Source organism: Schistocerca serialis, chromosome 5 (assembly GCF_023864345.2).
Source record: "Schistocerca serialis cubense isolate TAMUIC-IGC-003099 chromosome 5, iqSchSeri2.2, whole genome shotgun sequence".
Taxonomy (NCBI): Eukaryota; Metazoa; Arthropoda; class Insecta; order Orthoptera; family Acrididae; genus Schistocerca; species Schistocerca serialis.
This window is the reverse complement of record NC_064642.1, coordinates 504,849,506-504,869,354: the sequence shown is the minus strand read 5'-3', so window position 1 is coordinate 504,869,354 and position 19,849 is coordinate 504,849,506. Positions and strand designations below refer to the sequence as shown.

The following is a 19,849-nucleotide window of genomic DNA, read 5'->3' as shown; positions in this document are numbered from 1 at the left end:
GTGTGGTGTGTGTTGGTTTTCTCTTACTGTTGTATGATATTGTGCGTCTGTATCGATGACGTCGTCAGGGAACAGTTTATACAGCAAAAACTCCGCTGTATTCCTCCATCCCCTCGTCATCGTGCCGTCATACTGCCTTACCGTTCCCAGAATTTGTTGGGTTTTTATCTTCTCTGTCAGTATTTTGTATGGTCCCCCCCCCCCCCCCCCTCAAATATTTTTCTCTGTTTGTGTTTTTATAATAGTTCTTGTCTACGCGTGTTGTATAGGGTCTGTCTGTATAAGTCTTGTGCTTGCCTATTTGCTTAAAGTCTTGTGTGTCCGTCCCTATCTACTATCCCCCTTTGCCATAATTTTCATTTGCGTCTGGCATCTTGTTTGAGTCTCGTGAGTTCGCCGGCCTATGGTGAAAATGGAAATGAAGTCCCATGCTTCTTTACAGAGCGTAGGGGAACGATGCGGGAGACCCGCACCGCCTTACTAGGCAAGGTCCTAATGGAGGTGGTTTGCCGTTGCCATAGGCCTATAGGAAGGCCTATGGTACTGGTCAGCATTTTGTATTCCTTGCTGTCGGAATTGATGTATTTTGTGCATGTTGTATTACCTATGTTGGCTTGGGTGCTCTACAATCGATACCTCCACTGATGTTTTGGCGAAAATGGCTCTGAGCACTATAGGACTTAACTGCTGAGGTCATCAGTCCCCTAGAACTTAGAACTACTTAAACCTAACTAACCTAAAGACATCACACACATCCATGCCCGAGGCAGGATTCGAACCTGTTTCAAACTGTAGCGCCTAGAACCGGTCGGCCACTCCGGCCGGCTATGATGTTTTCTAGATCAAGTTGTTGGGTAATTTCCGGTAATTTGTTCCAGTCTGCTTTGTGCAACAATAAGTGTCTGGTGTGAGATTTGGTCGTTCTGTTCGGAGTGTGAGTCAGTGTGTATGTTCTGACATTGTGATCACTACTGGCTGTGGTGTCGTGTCCAGTCCAGTTTGTTATGTATGCCATTCCTGCATTATTTGCTAGCGTAAAGTTAATATTACTGCTCGTACCATCGAACCCTGTATGTGTTGATATAGGTCCTCCCGTGTGACGAGTAGCAGGTAGTAACTGACGTTGGGATGAATTAGTTGGGTGGGTTCTACGGACTGAGGCGTCCGTCTCAGCAACAATGCCAATATGCGCCGTGTGAAGAGCCAGGAGTCATATCGCAAACGAAACGGTGCATGTCTGTGTCGGCAGCGGAGTATATGGGGCAGAAAGGGTCCTCGGCAAGATGTATAGTGTATAAACGTTATCGGGTGAGGAATTTTTCAGCTTTATCACAAACCACAGCGCCTTCACCGCGGTGAGAAGGAAAGGCGATTGTATGTTACTCTACACCCGCTTCCAGCCAATCACATTAGTAGGCTGTGTCCGTTGAAACTAGCGGTAGAAGTCCTTGCTTCTAGGAGCCTACATGGTCGTAGGACATCCAACAGATACCTCATGTCGACCAGATAGTTGAAAATGTGACACAGTGCTGGCGCGGAAATGTCCTACAGGAATCGGCGGCCGGAGGGAGTGGGGCGCCACCTCCTCAATCAGCGTACCAATGAGGATGTTCTTGTCCGAAGTAGGCGATGCATCGTCCGCAGGAAGAGTGTGCGCGCTCTATTGTGCACGTTTATCATTCAAATACAGCCTACATGTGTGGGAAACGTTAGTGTCTCGTAACGCTTCTTGAACACCCTACCACCGCTGCCGAAATGACATAAGACCGCCTGAAGCTTGGCAGCTACCGTACGGCCATTGGTAGAAAGTGTGTGTAGTGATTAAATTTCGGATCGAAGTAGAAATTGACAAACTGTATCCGCACGATCAAGTCAAGTGTTCGAAACGTATCGAGACGTACTTGCGTGAGGATCACATTAAGTAATCTGCTGGTGTACGCTGCACGTTCCCACGGATGGTCACTCCCAAGCGTTTCATCGTCGGGACCTTCGTAATGGGCACTGGTGTATTCATATTCAGTCCTCTGCCCACATCCATGTAGTGCAACTTCGGCAGGTTGATAGGCTGCCGGCCATCTCGCCATACCCCTAAGGCCACGCAATCGCCGGAAATACCTGTTACAAACTTCTAGGACATGTAGAGGGTAGTGAGTACAGAATATTTTGAATAGGAACCCATGTCCGGAATCGTATCGTTTCCGTTCTACGACAGTTTCAGTTCAGATGAGTACGCCGTCAACGTCTGCTTAGGGGCGAGAGAAACGTCTCAGAGTTCCCTGTCCTGGTATGCAACAGGGTCGACACGATGACGTGTACTACGTCGAACGATCCCCAGATGTCAATTATTTTCCGCTTTGCTGTGAGACCGAGTGCATCTCCAACAGAGGAAACATGGTGCAGTACACGTCTGCGGAATACACAGACATGCTCCTTGTGTATGGCGAAGCTGGAGGCAACGGAAGTCGGCTGTATCACGAGCGTTTTCCACACCGTCACACTCTATCGCACAAACTGTTTGCCCAAGTTACACAACGCCTACGAGAAACGGGTACCTTCATCGTGAGGAGGCAGGACTGTGGTGCTCCACGGCGACGCCGCACTCCCGAATTTGAAGATGATGTACTGCGTCGCATTGAAGATAGCCAGTCAACGAGATCGCGAACAATTGCGCGTGCAATGGCTGTTAGTCACAGTACCGTCTTGGACGTCCTGCATGAGCAACAATTACATCCGTACCACTTAGAAAGGGTACACGCTATGGGTCCAGCAGACTTTCCACAACGCGTCGCCTTATGCATATGGTTCCTGCACCGTTGCATCGACGCGCCCCTGTTTCCACCTCGAGTTCTCTTCACAGATTAATGTAGGTTCACAAGGGATTGTGTTCTGAATGCTCGAAATAGCCATGTCTGGGCGGATGAAAACCCTCATGCCACGCATGTTCAGGTATTTCAAGACAGGTTTTGAATTAACGTGTGGGCAGGTATTCTGGACGGTCATGTGATTGGACCATACCTCCTTCCATCCAAGCTCACAGATCCCGCATACTTAGTTTTCCTACGACACGTAATGGACCCGTTCTTGGAAGCTGTGCTATTGAATTTCCGTCAGGAAATGTGGTTTCAGCATGATGGAGCAGCACCTCACTTTTCACTGGCTGTCCGGAGACATCTCAACAGACGGTATGGTGAAAGATGGATAGGCCGTGGTGGTCCAACCGCGTGGCCGCCACGATTTCCGGATTTAACCCCTATGGACTATGTCTTGTGGGGTCGTATGAAGAGCCTAATTTGTGAGACAGCTGTAGAGACAGAGGAAGATTTGCTGGCACGAGTTCTGGCCGCTGCACAAGACATTGGAGAGACACCAGGTGGGATGGAGAGTGTGTACCAGAACACGCTTCGGAAGTACAATGTGTGTAATAACGTCGGTGGTCGCCACATCGAGCCGCTGTTGTAATGCATCGGTACATTGCGGCTGATGCCGTAGATGCTGGGTTATTGTTGTTGTCGACTAATGTAAACCATAAGGTGTAAGTTGTAATGCAAATGCGTAAGTAATAACGGAACGAGTCAGTATTCTTTTCAAATGTAAACATTTGTAATGGGTCACGCCTAAGTACATTCCTCACGTGGGTGTGGATGAGATGATCATCTGCATTGAAACTGTCGTAGAACGGAAACGATACGTTTCCGGACATAGGTTCCTGTTCAAAACGTTATGTACTCACTACCCTATACATGTCCTACAAGTTTGTAACGGGAATTTCTGACCACCCTGTATATCTTCTGCCGACCTCGCCAAGAAGCATACTTCGTCCGCGTAGACACAGAATTTGAAATCCATATTGCGGAGGTGAATACCCTCCAAAGATTGCCGTAGACCATGAAGTGTAGGCTCAAGGTTCAAAAACGGTTCAAATGGCCCTGAGCACTTAGAACTACTTAAATCTAACTAACCTAAGGACATCACACACATCCATGCCCGAGGCAGGATTCGAACCTGCGTCCGTAGCGCTCACGCGGTTCCAGACTGTAGCGCCTAGAACCACTCGGCCACCCCGGCCGGCCAGGTTCAAGGGCGACGGCGAAGAGAGAGGGCAGCCTTACCGCACTGAACTCTCATTAGTGAACGGTTGCGAGCTGTAGCCATCCTTGGATGAGACGGAGAACAACACCTGCCGATATTGGAGACAGGCCTATCTTCTATAAGAGACCTTACAAGAAATAGCGCTCAACTCGGTCAAATGCGTGGTCCAAATGAACTACCACGAGAGCGCCTTCTAAGCGGCGTGCTGAGATGAGCGCCACCCACATCTCTATAAGAGCTTAAGGCCCTGTGTATACTACTGCTACTTCCTACACATGTTTGGTGGCATGAATGACGTCTTTGATAGTAGCAAGGAGGTAAGCACGACGTCTGCGGTCGAACAGCTTGTAATCGGAATTCACTAATGTCAAAGGCCGGAAGTTTTGCGGTCTGCGCCTCCCCATCCCCCCCACCGGTTGGTTTTGGCACAGGGATGATCATTGCCTCCAAAAATTAGGGGGGGGGGCTAAAGTCTGGATCCAGGAGTTCGGAGCACATCTGCCACCAAACTTTCCTCGTCCGGTCAGAAAAGGTGTTATAAAATTCAAGCGGAAGACAGTCAGGTCCAGTTTCTCGTGACCCGCGACAGGGCCATGCGTATTTCTTCCCGCGTGACTGCCTGCAAGAATGTGGCGTCGCTTAGTGCTCTGCCCGGATGTGGCAGGCCCTCAGTGTCAATGTCAGACCGTTGACTTGCTAGATAGAGAGTGCAGTGATAATCTGTGAGAACACGGGAGATGGTGGTGTGTCTCAGCTCGTTGCCCTTCTCCCGAAATAACTGCAGTGATGAGTCGCCTCTTACGATATATATGTATGGTTTATTACTTGACCCGTTACGTATACAGTGGCAACTGCTTACAGGTGTGGTTCAAGAACCGGCGGGCGAAATGCAGGCAGCAGTTGCAGCAGCAACAGCAGCAGCAGCAACAACAACAGCAGCACCAGCAGCAGCCGCCGTCTAGCCTGGCGTCAAAGTCGCAGACGCGCTCCGCCCCCGGTGCCGTGTCCGCCGTCACCCCCAAGATGAAGACCGCAGCCTCCAAGAGCACGCCGCCGCCTCCCACGGCCGCCGCCCTCGCCAACAGCTCCCCCAAGTGCAAGGTCAGTACTTCCACAGACAACGTATTCGGTACATCCTATCAGCCATCTGCCTCTAACAATATTGTTCATACCTTGGAGATACGACTGACGGACAGTCTTCCCCAACTGCTCACCAATCACATTCTTGTATCTGAGCAAACGTCCACTGCAGATCTTACTTTCTTCAATGTTGTACATCGTAGCACAATCGGTAAATTAAAAATCACACATTTAAAAAAAGCGCATTGGCCACTTTGGAGCACTATAGGCGGTGAAATGGAACCAGGCCGTCACTCGAGCCTCCACAACCGACTTACGTCATGACAGTGAAGTGGTGCGTGCGTGCGTGTGTGTGTGTGTGTGTGGGTGGGGGGAGGGGGGGGGGCGCCACTGGTTGTATGGAATCAACACAGTAAGACGGATAGATTTATAGACCTGACAGAATGACTGAAAGGAGCTATCGTGTTTGGACCTGCGAGTGAGCACACTGTGAATGAAAAGCCTGATTTGTTGATTACACGTTCATCTCAATCAGTTTCCGAGATAACGCTGCGAAAGGAATTTCGTGCAGTAGATATTAGGAGTTGGGGAACTCGCAAAGTCCATTGCTCTCAGCTGCATCTAAAGCTGGACGTCTTCAACGGGTCAAACTACACAGAAACTTGACAGTAGCTATGACAGCGGCTCACTGGAGGCGTGTAGTATGGCCCGATGAGTCGAAATCCCGCCTCTTTTCAAACGATGCAAGGCGCAGATCGCATCGACAGCCCGAAGACGTGGTTAACTGGCAGTGTGTGGAGAATATAGATAACGTCAGTGATGGTTCTGTGAAGTCTTGTGTGTGTTTTTGGTACCATGGAGCAGGACGATTATTTCAAGGTCTGTAGTCTACGGCTGTTTCTATGTCATTCCCACCTACGTTCGAGCACCCAGTAGTTCTGTTTATTATTTCCTTCACTTTCTCAGACGTTAAGTCCGGTTAAAAATGGAGTGACACGGACCTTGATCAAGCGTCACTTCCTTTTAACTGTACGGTATGTGTTATATTGCATTTAGGAACTTTCGGGTAATTGAACATGTATCAATAATTACGGATTTCTGTAGCTGTATATATATGTTTGGATGTAGCTGTATTGCATTCATGTACTGGTGGATATTGTGTGGTATGACTCCTGTAGTTGATAGTATAATTGGTATGATGTCAACTTTATCCTGATGCCACATGTCTTTGACTTCCTCAGCCAGTTGGATGTATTTTTCAATTTTTTCTCCTGTTTTCTTTTGTATATTTGTTGTATTGGGTATAGATATTTCGATTAGATGTGTTAATTTCTTCTTTTTATTGGTGAGTATGATGTCAGGTTTGTTATGTGGCGTTGTTTTATCTGTTATAATGGTTCTGTTCCAGTATAATTTGTATTCATCATTCTCCAGTACATTTTGTGGTGTATACTTGTATGTAGGAACGAGTTGTTTTAAAAGTTTATGTTGTAAGGCAAGCTGTTGATGTATTATTTTTGCGACATTGTCATGTCTTCTGGGGTATTCTGTATTTGCTAGTATTGTACATCCGCTTGTGATGGGATCTACTGTTTCTATTTGTTGTTTACAAAGTCTGCATTTATCCGTTGTGGTATTGGGATCTTTAATAATATGCTTGCTGTAATACCTGGTGTTTATTGTTTGATCCTGTATTGCAATCATGAATCCTTCTGTCTCACTGTATATATTGCCTTTTCTTAGCCATGTGTTGGATGCATCTTGATCGATGTGTGGCTGTGTTAGATGATACGGGTGCTTGCCATGTAGTGTTTTCTTTTTCCAATTTACTTTCTTCGTATCTGTTGATGTTATGTGATCTAAAGGGTTGTAGAAGTGGTTATGAAATTGCAGTGGTGTAGCCGATGTATTTATATGAGTGATTGCCTTGTATATTTTGCTAGTTTCTGCTCGTTCTAGAAAGAATTTTCTTAAATTGTCTACCTGTCCATAATGTAGGTTTTTTATGTCGATAAATCCCCTTCCTCCTTCCTTTCTGCTTAATGTGAATCTTTCTGTTGCTGAATGTATGTGATGTATTCTATATTTGTGGCATTGTGATCGTGTAAGTGTATTGAGTGCTTCTAGGTCTGTGTTACACCATTTCACTACTCCAAATGAGTAGGTCAATATTGGTATGGCATAGGTATTTATAGCTTTTGTCTTGTTTCTTGCTGTCAATTCTGTTTTCAGTATTTTTGTTAGTCTTTGTCTATATTTTTCTTTTAGTTCTTCTTTGATATTTGTATTATCTATTCCTATTTTTTGCCTGTATCCTAGATATTTATAGGCATCCGTTTTTTCCATCGCTTCTATGCAGTCGCTGTGGTTATCCAATATGTAATCTTCTTGTTTAGAATGTTTTCCCTTGACTATGGTATTTTTCTTACATTTGTCTGTTCCAAAAGCCATACTTATATCATTGCTGAATCCTTCTGTTATCTTTAGTAATTGGTTGGGTTGTTGATTTGTTGCTGCCAGTAGTTTTAGATCATCCATGTATAGCAAATGTGTGATTTTGTGTGGGTATGTTCCAGTAATATTGTATCCATAATTTGTATTATTTAGCATGTTGAATAGTGGGTTCAGAGCAAGGCAGAACCAGAGAGGACTTAATGAGTCTCCTTGGTATATTCCACGCTTAATCTGTATTGGCTGTGATGTGATATTATTTGAATTTGTTTGGATATTAAGTGTGGTTTTCCAATTTTTCATTACTATGTTTAGGAACTGTATCAATTTAGGATCTACTTTGTATATTTCCAATATTTGTAGTAACCATGAGTGGGGTACACTATCAAAAGCTTTTTGGTAATCAATGTATGCGTAGTGTAGCGACCTTTGTTTAGTTTTAGCTTGATATGTCACCTCTGCATCTATTATCAGTTGCTCTTATTATTGTTATTATTATTATTATTATTATTTGTGGATCTAGGGCTTGGTGTTTACCTTTCTGTCTTGGCTCCCTCAACTTCCTGCGCTTTTCCAGTCCTGTCTCTGCAACTACGAACCGTGCCGGATTTGTTGTCAGCACCGAAGGCTTCCTTAGCCAGTTAATGGAGCTTTCACCCGGGTGTGAGATCCTCTAGAGGTGGCCAGGAGATAAGCCGTTCTCCGTTGTCGGGAAACGGGAAAGCAGCCAGTATTAAACATAGCTTGCAATCTGTTTTATTAAATGGTCAGCCGATCCCAGTTGCAGTCTGCCTTTCTAACGTCTTCCAGGGGTTACAAAAACTTGATTTTCAGTTTTTCGTATAATTATCGACTGATTTAAAAAAATAAAATGCTGTCGTAATCTACTTACTAAGAGGTATAATCTTAAGTTAAAAGTTTAAGATAATAAATCCTGTATAGAAATTAGAGTCGTGTGTTTGTCTTGAGGTAACGTACACAGAGTATACTCATCCATTATATGATTTAAAAAAAAAAAAAAAAAAAAAAAAAAAAAAAAAAACTTAGCGGCTTCCAATAAATTTTACCCATATTTTCAACCATTTCCTAACATTTTCTTGCTGAAATCCCCTCCACTAAATGATGAAAGGAAAAAAAAAGTGTCTATGCAGGCAAACCTCCGCGTCAGGTATGAGGTTTTTATTACTTCTTTACTAGCAACTCAATTAGCAACTCTTTTTGCAGACAGTATCCACATATACCCATCAACACTTGCAAAATTATGTCATTGCCTGACACATAGTTAAGGAGATATATTCATAAACATTGCGCTGCGCCGAAAAACTAGTTTTTCGTGGAACTGAGAGCACTGTATTCATCCAGGGTTTGATTATCAAAGCACGTAGTGATTCCAACCAACTTGAAACACCATTTCATGCCTTTTCTCAACCTTTTCTCGCTTACAGCCCTACAAAACAATTTTGTTTCCACTTTTTCGTTAATCTGTAAATGAATAATCCGAAAATAATAAAACGAACATAATTACGAGTGTGCTTCGTCAACAATAAAGGTTTTACATGATTAACGACAAATACTTAACACATTAACTCATTTGTTAAGTAATCAGCCGTTTGAACCCGTTTTATGCAAGGGTTCGTGTCTATAAAGAAGGGGAAGATTACTGGTTTTCTAGAATTCCATGCTATTTTCTATTAGCCTAGTTAACAATTTGCCTTGTTCTCCGAAGATTAACTGATATTTTGGAAAGTTATACATGAAAAAATGTAAACACTTTTACTTGACTTTTTAGCTCAATTATTTGTCCCCCTCCCATCCTTCTCCTTCTCTCCCTTCTTCCTCTCCCTCCTCTTCTCTTGTTCTTCAACTCCCCTCCTCTCACCCTAACCTCTTAGCTCCCTCTCAGTTCATACCCTTACCCTTACCCTTACCCTTACCCTTACCCTTACCCTTACCCTTCTTACCCTTACCCTTCTTACCCTTACCCTTCTTACCCTTACCCTTCTTACCCTTACCCTTCTTACCCTTACCCTTCTTACCCTTACCCTTCTTACCCTTACCCTTCTTACCCTTACCCTTACCCTTCTTACCCTTCTTACCCTTACCCTTACCCTTCTTACCCTTACCCTTACCTTTCTTACCCTTACCCTTACCTTTCTTACCCGTACCTTTCTTACCCTTACCCTTCTTACCCTTACCTTTACCCTTCTTACCCTTACCCTTCTTACCCTTACCCTTACCCTTCTTACCCTTACCCTTACCCTTCTTACCCTTACCCTTCTTACCCTTACCATTCTTACCCTTACCCTTCTTACCCTTACCCTTCTTACCCTTACCCTTACCCTTCTTACCCTTACCCTTACCCTTCTTACCCTTACCCTTACCCTTCTTACCCTTCTTACCCTTCTTACCCTTCTTACCCTTCTTACCCTTCTTACCCTTCTTACCCTCACCCTCACCCTCACCCTTACCCTTACCCTTACCCTTACCCTTACCCTCTTCTCTTCCCCTGCTCCACCCCTACATCTCTAACCTCACCCCACCCCACCCCCTCTCCTTCCTGTCCATGCCCCTCCCCACAGTCCTCCCCCTCCCCCTTTCCCATAGCAGTCCCGCCTCCATCCCCCAATGAATCCGTGTTTTTTTTTTTTGGTCATCAGTCTACTGACTGGTTTGATGTGGCCCGCCACGAATTCCTTTCCCGTGCTAACCTATTCATCTCAGAGTAGCACTTACAACCTACATCCTCAATTATTTGCCTGACATATTCCAATTTCTGTCTTCTTCTACAGTTTTTGCTCTCTACAGCTCCCTCTAGCACCATGGAAGTCATTCCCTCATGTCTTAGGAGATGACCTATCATCCTGTCCCTTCTCCTTATCAGTGTTTTCCACATATTCCTTTCCTCTCCGATTCTGCGTAGAACCTCCTCATTCCTTACCTTATCAGTCCACCTAATTTTCAACATTCGTCTATAGCACCACATCTCAAATGCTTCGATTCTCTTCTGTTCCGGTTTTCCCACAGTCCATGTTTCACTACCATACAATGCTGTCCTCCAGACGTACATTCTCAGAAATTTCTTCCTCAAATTAAGGCCGGTATTTGATATTAGTAGACTTCTCTTGGCCAGAAATGCCTTTTTTGCCATAGCGAGTCTGCTCTTGATGTCCTCCTTGCTCCGTCCGTCATTGGTTATTTTACTGCCTAGGTAGCAGAATTCCTTAACTTCATTGACTTCGTGACCATCAATCCTGATGTTAAGTTTCTCGCTGTTCTCATTTCTACTATTTCTCATTACCTTCGTCTTTCTCCGATTTACTCTCAAACCATACTGTGTACTCATTAGACTGTTCATTCCGTTCAGCAGATCATTTAATTCTTCTTCACTTTCACTCAGGATAGCAATGTCATCAGTGAATCGTATCATTGATATCCTTTCACCTTGTATTTTAATTCCACTCCTGAACCTTTCTTTTATTTCCATCATTGCTTCCTCGATGTACCCTTCTTAATACGAGCACTTCGTTCTTGATCGTCCACTCTTATTATTCCCTCTTGGTTGTTGTACAAATTGTATATGACCCGTCTCTTCCTATAGCTTACACCTACTTTTTTCAGAATCTCGAACAGCTTGCGCCATTTTATATTGTCGAACGCTTTTTCCAGGTCGACAAATCCTATGAAAGTGTCTTGATTTTTCTTTAGCCTTGCTTCCAATATTAGCCGTAACGTCAGAATTGCCTCTCTCGTCCCTTCACTTTTCCTAAAGCCAAACTAATCGCATAAATTTCTCATCGAAAGCTTGGTTGTTAATATAGAAAAGATGTCGTAGGACTTACGGTGTTGTGACTCTGTCGGCAGGTGGAGCCTGGGACGACGTCGTTCCCGGCGCTGCCGCTGGCGCTCCCCCAGCCGCAGCCCCAGCCCCAGCCCCAGCAGCCGCAGCCGCAACGGGCGGGCTCTGCCAGCGCGGCTTCGGTGTCTTCGGTGCTGACGACGCCCAGCCCGCCTGTGACGCCCGGCTCGGGCTACCAGCACGACGCCGCCCCCAGCACGGCCGCCCCCGGCGCCGCCGCTGCCGCTGCCGCGGCCGCCGCCTCCTCGGCCACGGCCTACAACGGCTTCTGCTGGGGCACGCCCGCCTCCACGTCCTCGACGCACTGCTACTCGCAGACGTACTCGCCCTACTACGGCAACATGGGCGTCGATTACTTTCCGCCGTCGGCCGGCCACCACCAGTCCAACTACACTTCCGCCCACCACGGCCACAACCACGTCATGGCGCACAGCTACCACCATCACCACCACCAGATGGGATCGTACGCCGGCGCCCACCACCAGGCCTTCAACACCGCCAGGCACCCGGACTGCTCGCTCGACTACCAGATCACCCCGGACAAGTACCAGATGGTCTAACGCTCGTCTCGCTATTCTGCGTCTCTGGTCTTGACGTGTGTCGAGCCTAAGTGTGTCTGACGCCGCACTCGTGATTTCATCGGGTGGCAGAAGGCGTTCTGTGTGGTTTTAGGCTTTCCCCGGTTTACCCCTATCCCTACCGCGGGTGCCATCTTATAAATGCTGCAGTACTTCCAAAATCTGAGAAGTAGTCACCCACAGGCAGTGTGTTCCTGTGGAGGAAGGCGACAGGATAGATTGCCGAAACACTTTACTATCTGGTCGTCGCCACCGGGTTAATACACGAGAGCAGTTCTAATAGATATCGTTCTGGGAGCGTCCTAAAAAGCGTAAAGTTGTGGGATAATGCAAAGGACACAAACCAAATGCCGATTCACCACCACTTCCTAGAAATGGATTACACCGTGTCGATAGCTTCCATTACCACACAATGGAATCTCCACACGATTTTCACCCCTACAAAAGTTCTCTGCAGGACTCAGATGCACAGGTCATAAGCCCCAGAAAAAACTGTGCTCGGACATTGTCGTAACGCTGCAGTCGGCAACTAGAACGAAATGTCGAGGCGCCACTGACAGATTTAAATCCCACACTTCTTCGTGGGGTAGATTTCCTTTTTGTTACCAGAGCTGGTGCCTGGACTGTACCTTATTAACGTAATTTATTCTGGAGTGAATTGTGTGTTCTGTTTTTTAAGCAACTGAAGAGCTTTTTATATTCACAAAAACGTACCAACGTTTGCTATGATGTTTTCGACGCGTGCGAGCGTTATGTTAAGAAAAAATGACTCCTTGTCTCACTGACGAGAAATTAGGTACGAAATAAACCTACCAGCTACGAGAAGAAATTTTAGAATGCAGCGAGTCTGTTCACTATAACGGTTAAATTCCGCTGAAATTTCATGGATTTCGCCGTCTGTCAAAGGACCATCCCAGACCTGTGATGTGTTAGCCTTCTGGAAGATCTGCATTAAATACAGTTACTAAGAGACTGTGACTCTTGGCAGCTTCAGTGCCTTTTGTACTATAGGAAGCGCAACTCGCTCTGTCTCCAGCAACTTTTACTTTGTGCATTTGGTGAGCTGATGTTCCAGCCAGCAGTGGTCTCCGTGTTTCAAAAAAGGAAGAAATAATGGGGAAGAGGTGTTGGTACTGAAGGGCAGTGGAAAACGTCGAGAAACCTGCAGTACACCCTGCCCGTCGTGGACTGGCCACCACTCAACTCACCACCAGCTGCATTAAGATTCTCAAAATTCGAAATTAATTACTTTCGATTTACTTCTGATTATCGCTTAGAGGAACTCAAAAGTGCAGTCTTTAATTACTTCATTTCATGTTATTAGTACTGTCACCTTCTTAACGCTGTTTAATTATTTTCAGAAACTTTCTTACTACCTCGCAATGTCTTTATCTTCTAATGGTTGTCTTTGTAAACAAATTTAATAATTCTCATTGTACAAAATCGTACATATAATTGTAGAATTTTCCAAAAAAAAGGACGCTAATGTAAAAATCATAGTGATGTGTTGTTGTGGCTTGTATTTTAATATATTTTGTCTTAAATTAAATAATATGATTAAGTTACTTTAAATTCAAATTGAAAAAAGCACAAATTAAATGGATCGCTGTAAATCTTTTCTTTTCTCAGTATTCATTAGTACGTGCTGTATTTTCTCAGCATTTCCTTTACAAAAATAATCATATTAAAATTTTACGAATTAATTTGTTTGGTGTGAGTATATGTTAATATCACGTCTTCGTGTTATTACAACCAGCACTCGTATTGTGTGTGTCGTGTCAGCTGGCTGTAGCATATTGCAATGGAAGTAATCCTAGACGGAAGACAGAGGACACATTGTAATGTTCTAAGTGACAGAGCAGAACTCAATTTAAGAATGGATCGTTACACATGATGAATATCCCTAGAAAGTAAAATTGTCACGACAGTGTCTGCGGAATTTAGTTTTACACTCGACCATACATTCATACTCTATCATAAACTTTTTCGCCCTGCAAAAATTATTAACAAGCAGACACTGAAATAATATTGTCACTGTCACCATCAAAAAATACAGCTACACAACCAGAGGCATACACATGTGGCGTGAAGTAAGAACATCACTCAGATAGCCAAGTTTCATGTAACTTACACCCTACCCCAACTCCTTTTCAAAAGACTAAGTCGGATACTTGTGACATCATGAAACGATTTATCACAATCATGTAAATATGATCAAGACGGCAAGTACATTGATCTGAAAGCTCCTGTTTCCGAGCTGTTACAGGCAACCACAATTCGCGGATGAGTTATACAGGGTGTAATGAGTATAAGTGTAGATATTGCTACCGGTGACAGGACGATATACTGAACAGCATTACATCAGTATTTGTGGCACTTGCAAAATAATAATAATTGTAGTATTCCAAGTCATATGTTTTTGGGTTGGTTAATACCTCCAAGTACATGTGGAAAGAGCAAGCCATTAGCGCTAATGTTTTCCTGGGCAGCAGGTCTGGCGTTGAAATGTGGACACATGGCGGCCAAACGGTTAGTCTATACTGCCAGGTGTAGTTCACTTGATAATGCAGTTACCGTCATGCAGGAGACATCAGGTCGTAAAGTTTGTAGCGCGTTTGTGGGAAGATTTTTTGATGCAGGGAAACATGCACCCAACACACTGATGTGTGTATACATTCAGGTATCACAAACAAAAATATCTGCACTTATACCCATTACACCCTGAGGTTGAGTACTGTGGTGGCTTGGTCTGTGTAAAAATAGGCAAGACGATCAATGCCAGTCCCTCACAATAAACCTCTGTACATGAAATATTTAAACTATGTCCTTATGTCCTATCTTCGCAAATGTTTGCCAAATCAAGTATAGGGGGGGGGGGGGGGGAGGATCAACAGGAGTTTCAGTTTCATACACAGCGTTCTTTGTTTTGCTGTTTTATAGCTAACAGTAAGCCATAATTTCCGCATTTTTTTGTTCGGATTTCTTACGATGTGTCGTTCCACGCTCAATATAGTAGTTCTACTAAAGCTAACATGGTAACCTGCCGATTTCAATTCCTGTAAGCCCTCATTCTACGCAGACGAATAGCTATGTAGATCAGCAATATTTGTTACATTGCCAAATTAAAATTTTAACACTCTAAAGCTAATTAGCAGCGCTTTTAATCCTTAACCGTATTTCTGGATCTCAGATCAGTGTCCTTCTACTGCCCTGTGAAATACAGGTGGCAATAAATTTTATTGGCTCTTTCGTTTCGTTTAAGGGAAATAAGGACATATCAAACAAATGTCGTCCCACGAAAGATTCATCTTATAAACTAATAGACATAAAAAGTGACACACATCTTTCGAAATGAGTCGAACTCCATGAGCTGTGTTTCATCGCTTCCCCTCCCCTCAATTTGCAGATCTGCAGAGTTGTTACACCTACACTCGAGGAAAAGCACGTCTCACAACAAGATAGTAGTTTAAAATGTGTTCTCTTACAATTCATGACTTAAGTAAAGTGGTACATGCGAAGCAACTATGAAAATGCATGCTAATTCTCAAACCCCATGGTGGAAGTTGCTCGTAAACGAGATATTTAAAAAAAACATCTATGTACGAGAACGATCTCCAGAAATGTAAGTGGAAAATGTTAAGATGTTCTTACCTCTTGAGTCAAGAAGCAAATCATCAGTAACAGCTGAGTGAATACCGCACATGTCAGCTTATTCACTTAAATGCCAATACGTATTTAGGACAATCTAGTTCATACCATTCAGTATAAGATTAAAATAACATGGGCTTTAGCTCAAAAATTGTTTGGTACTTACTGCTTCCTCCATTCATTTATGCGAAAACAATGAGGAACGTGGATCGATTCCACATTAAACCTAGGTCGTCCTAAAATTAACTGTCTGTCAGACCTCAATTTGGAGGAAAGCAAGGGAATAATTATTATTTCTAACACGGCTACGCGTAGAAACCTACTATGGTGGTCGAACCACTCTTCAGGTTTAGGAAAGCTTCATTTACGCATTAACTCATGGATGAAAAATACACGATTTTTTTTAACAGGAGAATGGAAAAACTGATAGAAGCTGAAATTTAGGAATACTTGAGATAAAACTGACCCTACGAATTTATCTTAGCAGACCTACATCAGTAACAATGTTGACTAGCCCCTACTATTTCTAATTTCGAAGGTAGTAGCGGTAAAATACAGGGAGCAAAAGGTTATTTACAACTTATAAAGCAAACAGGTTACAGTTATACGTGTCAGAGGACGTGAAAAGGAAACCGTGGTTGAGAAAAGTGTGAGGTAGAGGTTGCAGGCCATCACCGATGTTATTCAATCCGTACATTGAGCAAGCAGTAATGAAAACCAAGGATAAATCTGGAAAAGCAGTTTAAAAAAAATGAAAGAAGAAATAGAACCTTTCGCTGATACCCGATAACATAGTTCTGTCAGAGACAGCAAAGGAATTTCCAAACAGCAGCTGAACAGAATGGATATTGTTCTGAAAAGAAATTATCATATGAACATTGACGAAAATAAAACAAGGATAATGGAATTTAGTCAGTGTAAATCAGGTGATACTAAGGGAAGGAAATGGAATACTAGGAATAGATGTATTTGCTATTTGGGCAGCAAAATAACTAACGATGTCTAAAGTAGAGAGGATACGAAATACTAACTGTGACTATCCAGAAAAGCATTATTGTAAAAGAGAAATTTGTAAATATCTAAAATAATTTAAGTGTTAGGAAGTCGTTTATGAAGACATTTGTCCGAAGTACAGCCTTATATGGAAGTGAAACATTGGCGTCAAGCATTTCAGACAAGCAGAGAATAGAACTTTTTAGATGTTGTGTAAAAAATAATGCTGAAGATTAGATGAGTTGGTCGTTTAACTAATGGGGGGGGGGGGGTGGTACTGACTGGAATTGGGGACAAAAATTATTGCACACCTCGACTAAAAGAAAGGATATGTTGATAGGGGCCGGCCGGGGTGGCCGAGCGGTTCTAGGCGCTACAGTCTGGAACCGCGCGACCGCTACGGTCGCAGGTTCGAATCCTGCCTCGGGCATGGATGTGTGTGACGTCCGTAGGTTAGTTAGGTTTAAGTAGTTCTAAGTTCTAGGGGACTAATGACCTCAGAAGTTAAGTCCCATAGTGCTCAGAGCCATGTGAACCATTTTTATGTTGATAGGGGACATCATGAGACATCAAGGAATAGTACCTTGGTAATGGAGGGAAGTCTTTGAGGTAAAAGACTGAGATGGGAATCCTAGGCCTGAATACGATAAGTACGCTCTCATGGATGCGGGTGGTAGCAGCAGCTATTCGGAGATGAAAAGACTGGTGTGGCGAGCCGAATCAAACCAGTCTTCGGACTGGAGACCACAACAACAACGACGACGACGACGACAACAAATGTATTAACGGAGAGAGTTGATGAATTATAACTTAAAGAATACACTATACTCTTCTAAGTGAGAGGTGGAAATCTATCATTTCTAATAGCGTCGATCGAAACATATCAGCCGAACTGATTTGCTAGAACTCTCAAAAATAATTTTATAAGGCTGCTATTTTTACTTACAGCACCAAGACTGTCATGCGTTTCATACATATATAATGACATTTTTCCCCTATTCCATCTTCTGCAATATATTACAAAGGGGAGAGTAAAATTTACTTATGAGACAGGAGTTTAGGTGTTACGTAATCATTTTTTGAAGTCGGAAAAACTGTCAGAGAGAATACTTTTGAGCATAGAGAGAGAGAGAGAGAGAGAGAGAGAGAGAGAGAGAGAGAGAGAGAGAGAGAGATAGAACCACCTCTTGATTACCATTTGTGAGCCGTCAGCATCTGTGACCTGCCCCTATATGTCTCAAAATGGTTTACGGTTTACGCGTTTAGTCCATTGCGAATGTAACGGATTCAATACAGCTGATGGTAAATTTATTCGTCAACGGTATTTGGAAAGAAATTATGTATGTGTCTCCTGATCAAAATTGAGCCTGCCTACATCGTAAAGCAATGGCTAAAATATTCATTTCTGTCACAAACAGTAAGACTAAGAAAGATTTTTTGATGTTGATTCGTTCCTCGGCTACATCCGCTAAATTCGAAGGGTCCTTCGGACCCATTCGATGAAAAAGGGGGATAAGTTGGCTCCTGGTTCTCACCACTTACTTTGAGTTTCCCATATGTAGCGACACAAAGACAGTACTAAATTACAGGTCAGTCATCGTACTAACAGAATTGATAGAAAGACAACCAAACATGGCACTTTAGGTTCTATCGTGTCTCATGCAGTTATGTGCATTCACTAGTGAGTAGTGTAAATTCCTTTTCCTCCTCACTGCGACGTGCATCCGGAAAGCATCAAGCTTTACGAAGCTAAAATCACCCCACCGATACAAGACATCTAATTTCCTTATAGAAACATATTCAAATAACGTAACAAGTACTCCGTTTTCGAGAAGCTTTCGAAAGGAAGGGAGGTCACCTAGTTTTTCCGGGTGTGAAACCACTGAGGCAGGAATGAGTGTAGTGTGGCTAAGGACACAATAGCACGGTCTTCAGTTGCAAATATTCCGTCGATGTCCATTTATCAGGATAACGTAACTGTTTCATTGAGTGCACACTTGATGGAAGTAGTGCCGCTGAACATTGCACTAATGATTATTCCCTGCGGGTAGTATTGCTATTTGCTTCTGAATGTAGAAAATTGTGAAACAGTACATTTTCATGTATGTGTAGGAAAGTGTGAGGATTATTGAGACTGCGACTATCAAGATTTCAGAAATTTCTTAACTAATGAAGGAACCACGCCTATTCGTCATCACCGATATCGTCCAAGTTTAAGATATATGCAGGGCTTAGCCACAAATGTCCAAAAAAGATAGCTATTCTGGTGCTGATCGGGTGAGTCATGGCCATTTATGCTAGCGTAAATTCCAGGCGGCGATTGGGGAGCGGAAAGAGTGCAGAACCGGAACCCGAAGGTCGTAGGGTCGAGCCCATGTATGGAAACTTTATTTTAAATTTTTATGTTACTGACGCCCCGAATAAACCGAAATAATGTTCAGTACATTATATCAATTAATAATTTCATAACGGGTATGTAAAGGAAAGGCAAAGGAAAAACCTGGGACTGCAAATAATTTCCAAGAAAGGATTGTACTTACAGCATCCTCTAGGATTCTGCAAATAACTTACCAACAAGGGACTGTAATTAATGTGTAGAGGACTTTGACCTTCGAGCAGTCCTCGGCAGCTGCACGCAAATAATAAATTCCCGGTGCAGGTAGAATCAGCACATCAGCTGTGGGGGACAACGGCTATGGTGCTCATTCGCTTGCTACCTTTCTACCGAGTTACGTAAATTTTTCGGGAATGTTATTTTTCTAAAGAAGCTTTAAAACTACAATGTAATTTTTAAAACGTGGCAAGATGCCGAGTGCGTTACAGCTTCCCCTGTTTTTAGGATTAATATCACTACAGCACGTGTAAATCATCAAGTGTAAAATATAAAGTATCTAATTTTATACAGTAAGTTCTCGTGTACGCCTTACAATACCTTCCTGGAAATGTATCTGCAGTCCCAAATTTTCCTTTGCCTATCCTTTTCATGCTTTTTATCACAATATTACTAAATACAATTTATTAAACATTCTTTGGTTTATTTGCACTTTGAGTAACGTAACAATTGAAAATAACGGAAAATGTTTTCGCACAGAGAATCGTCCCCGCAATGTTCCACTTACCGTTCTGTACTCTTTCTACCGCCCCGACCGCTCCC

The 19,849-nt window shown here is 43.4% G+C and overlaps 1 protein-coding gene across 1 annotated transcript in view; it reads left to right on the top strand.

Annotated features, from left to right (window-relative positions):
• The window catches only part of LOC126481586 (homeobox protein OTX1-like), a 193,040-nt gene extending 179,475 nt beyond the window's left edge, over nucleotides 1-13,565 (top strand). Inside the window, exons 5-6 of the mRNA XM_050105444.1 lie at nucleotides 4,951-5,190; nucleotides 11,482-13,565. Of these exons, the coding sequence (XP_049961401.1) occupies nucleotides 4,951-5,190; nucleotides 11,482-12,036 (795 nt within the window). The 3' untranslated portion in view covers nucleotides 12,037-13,565. The remainder of the gene's footprint in view (nucleotides 1-4,950; nucleotides 5,191-11,481) is intronic.
• The last annotated feature ends 6,284 nt before the right edge of the window (nucleotides 13,566-19,849 follow it).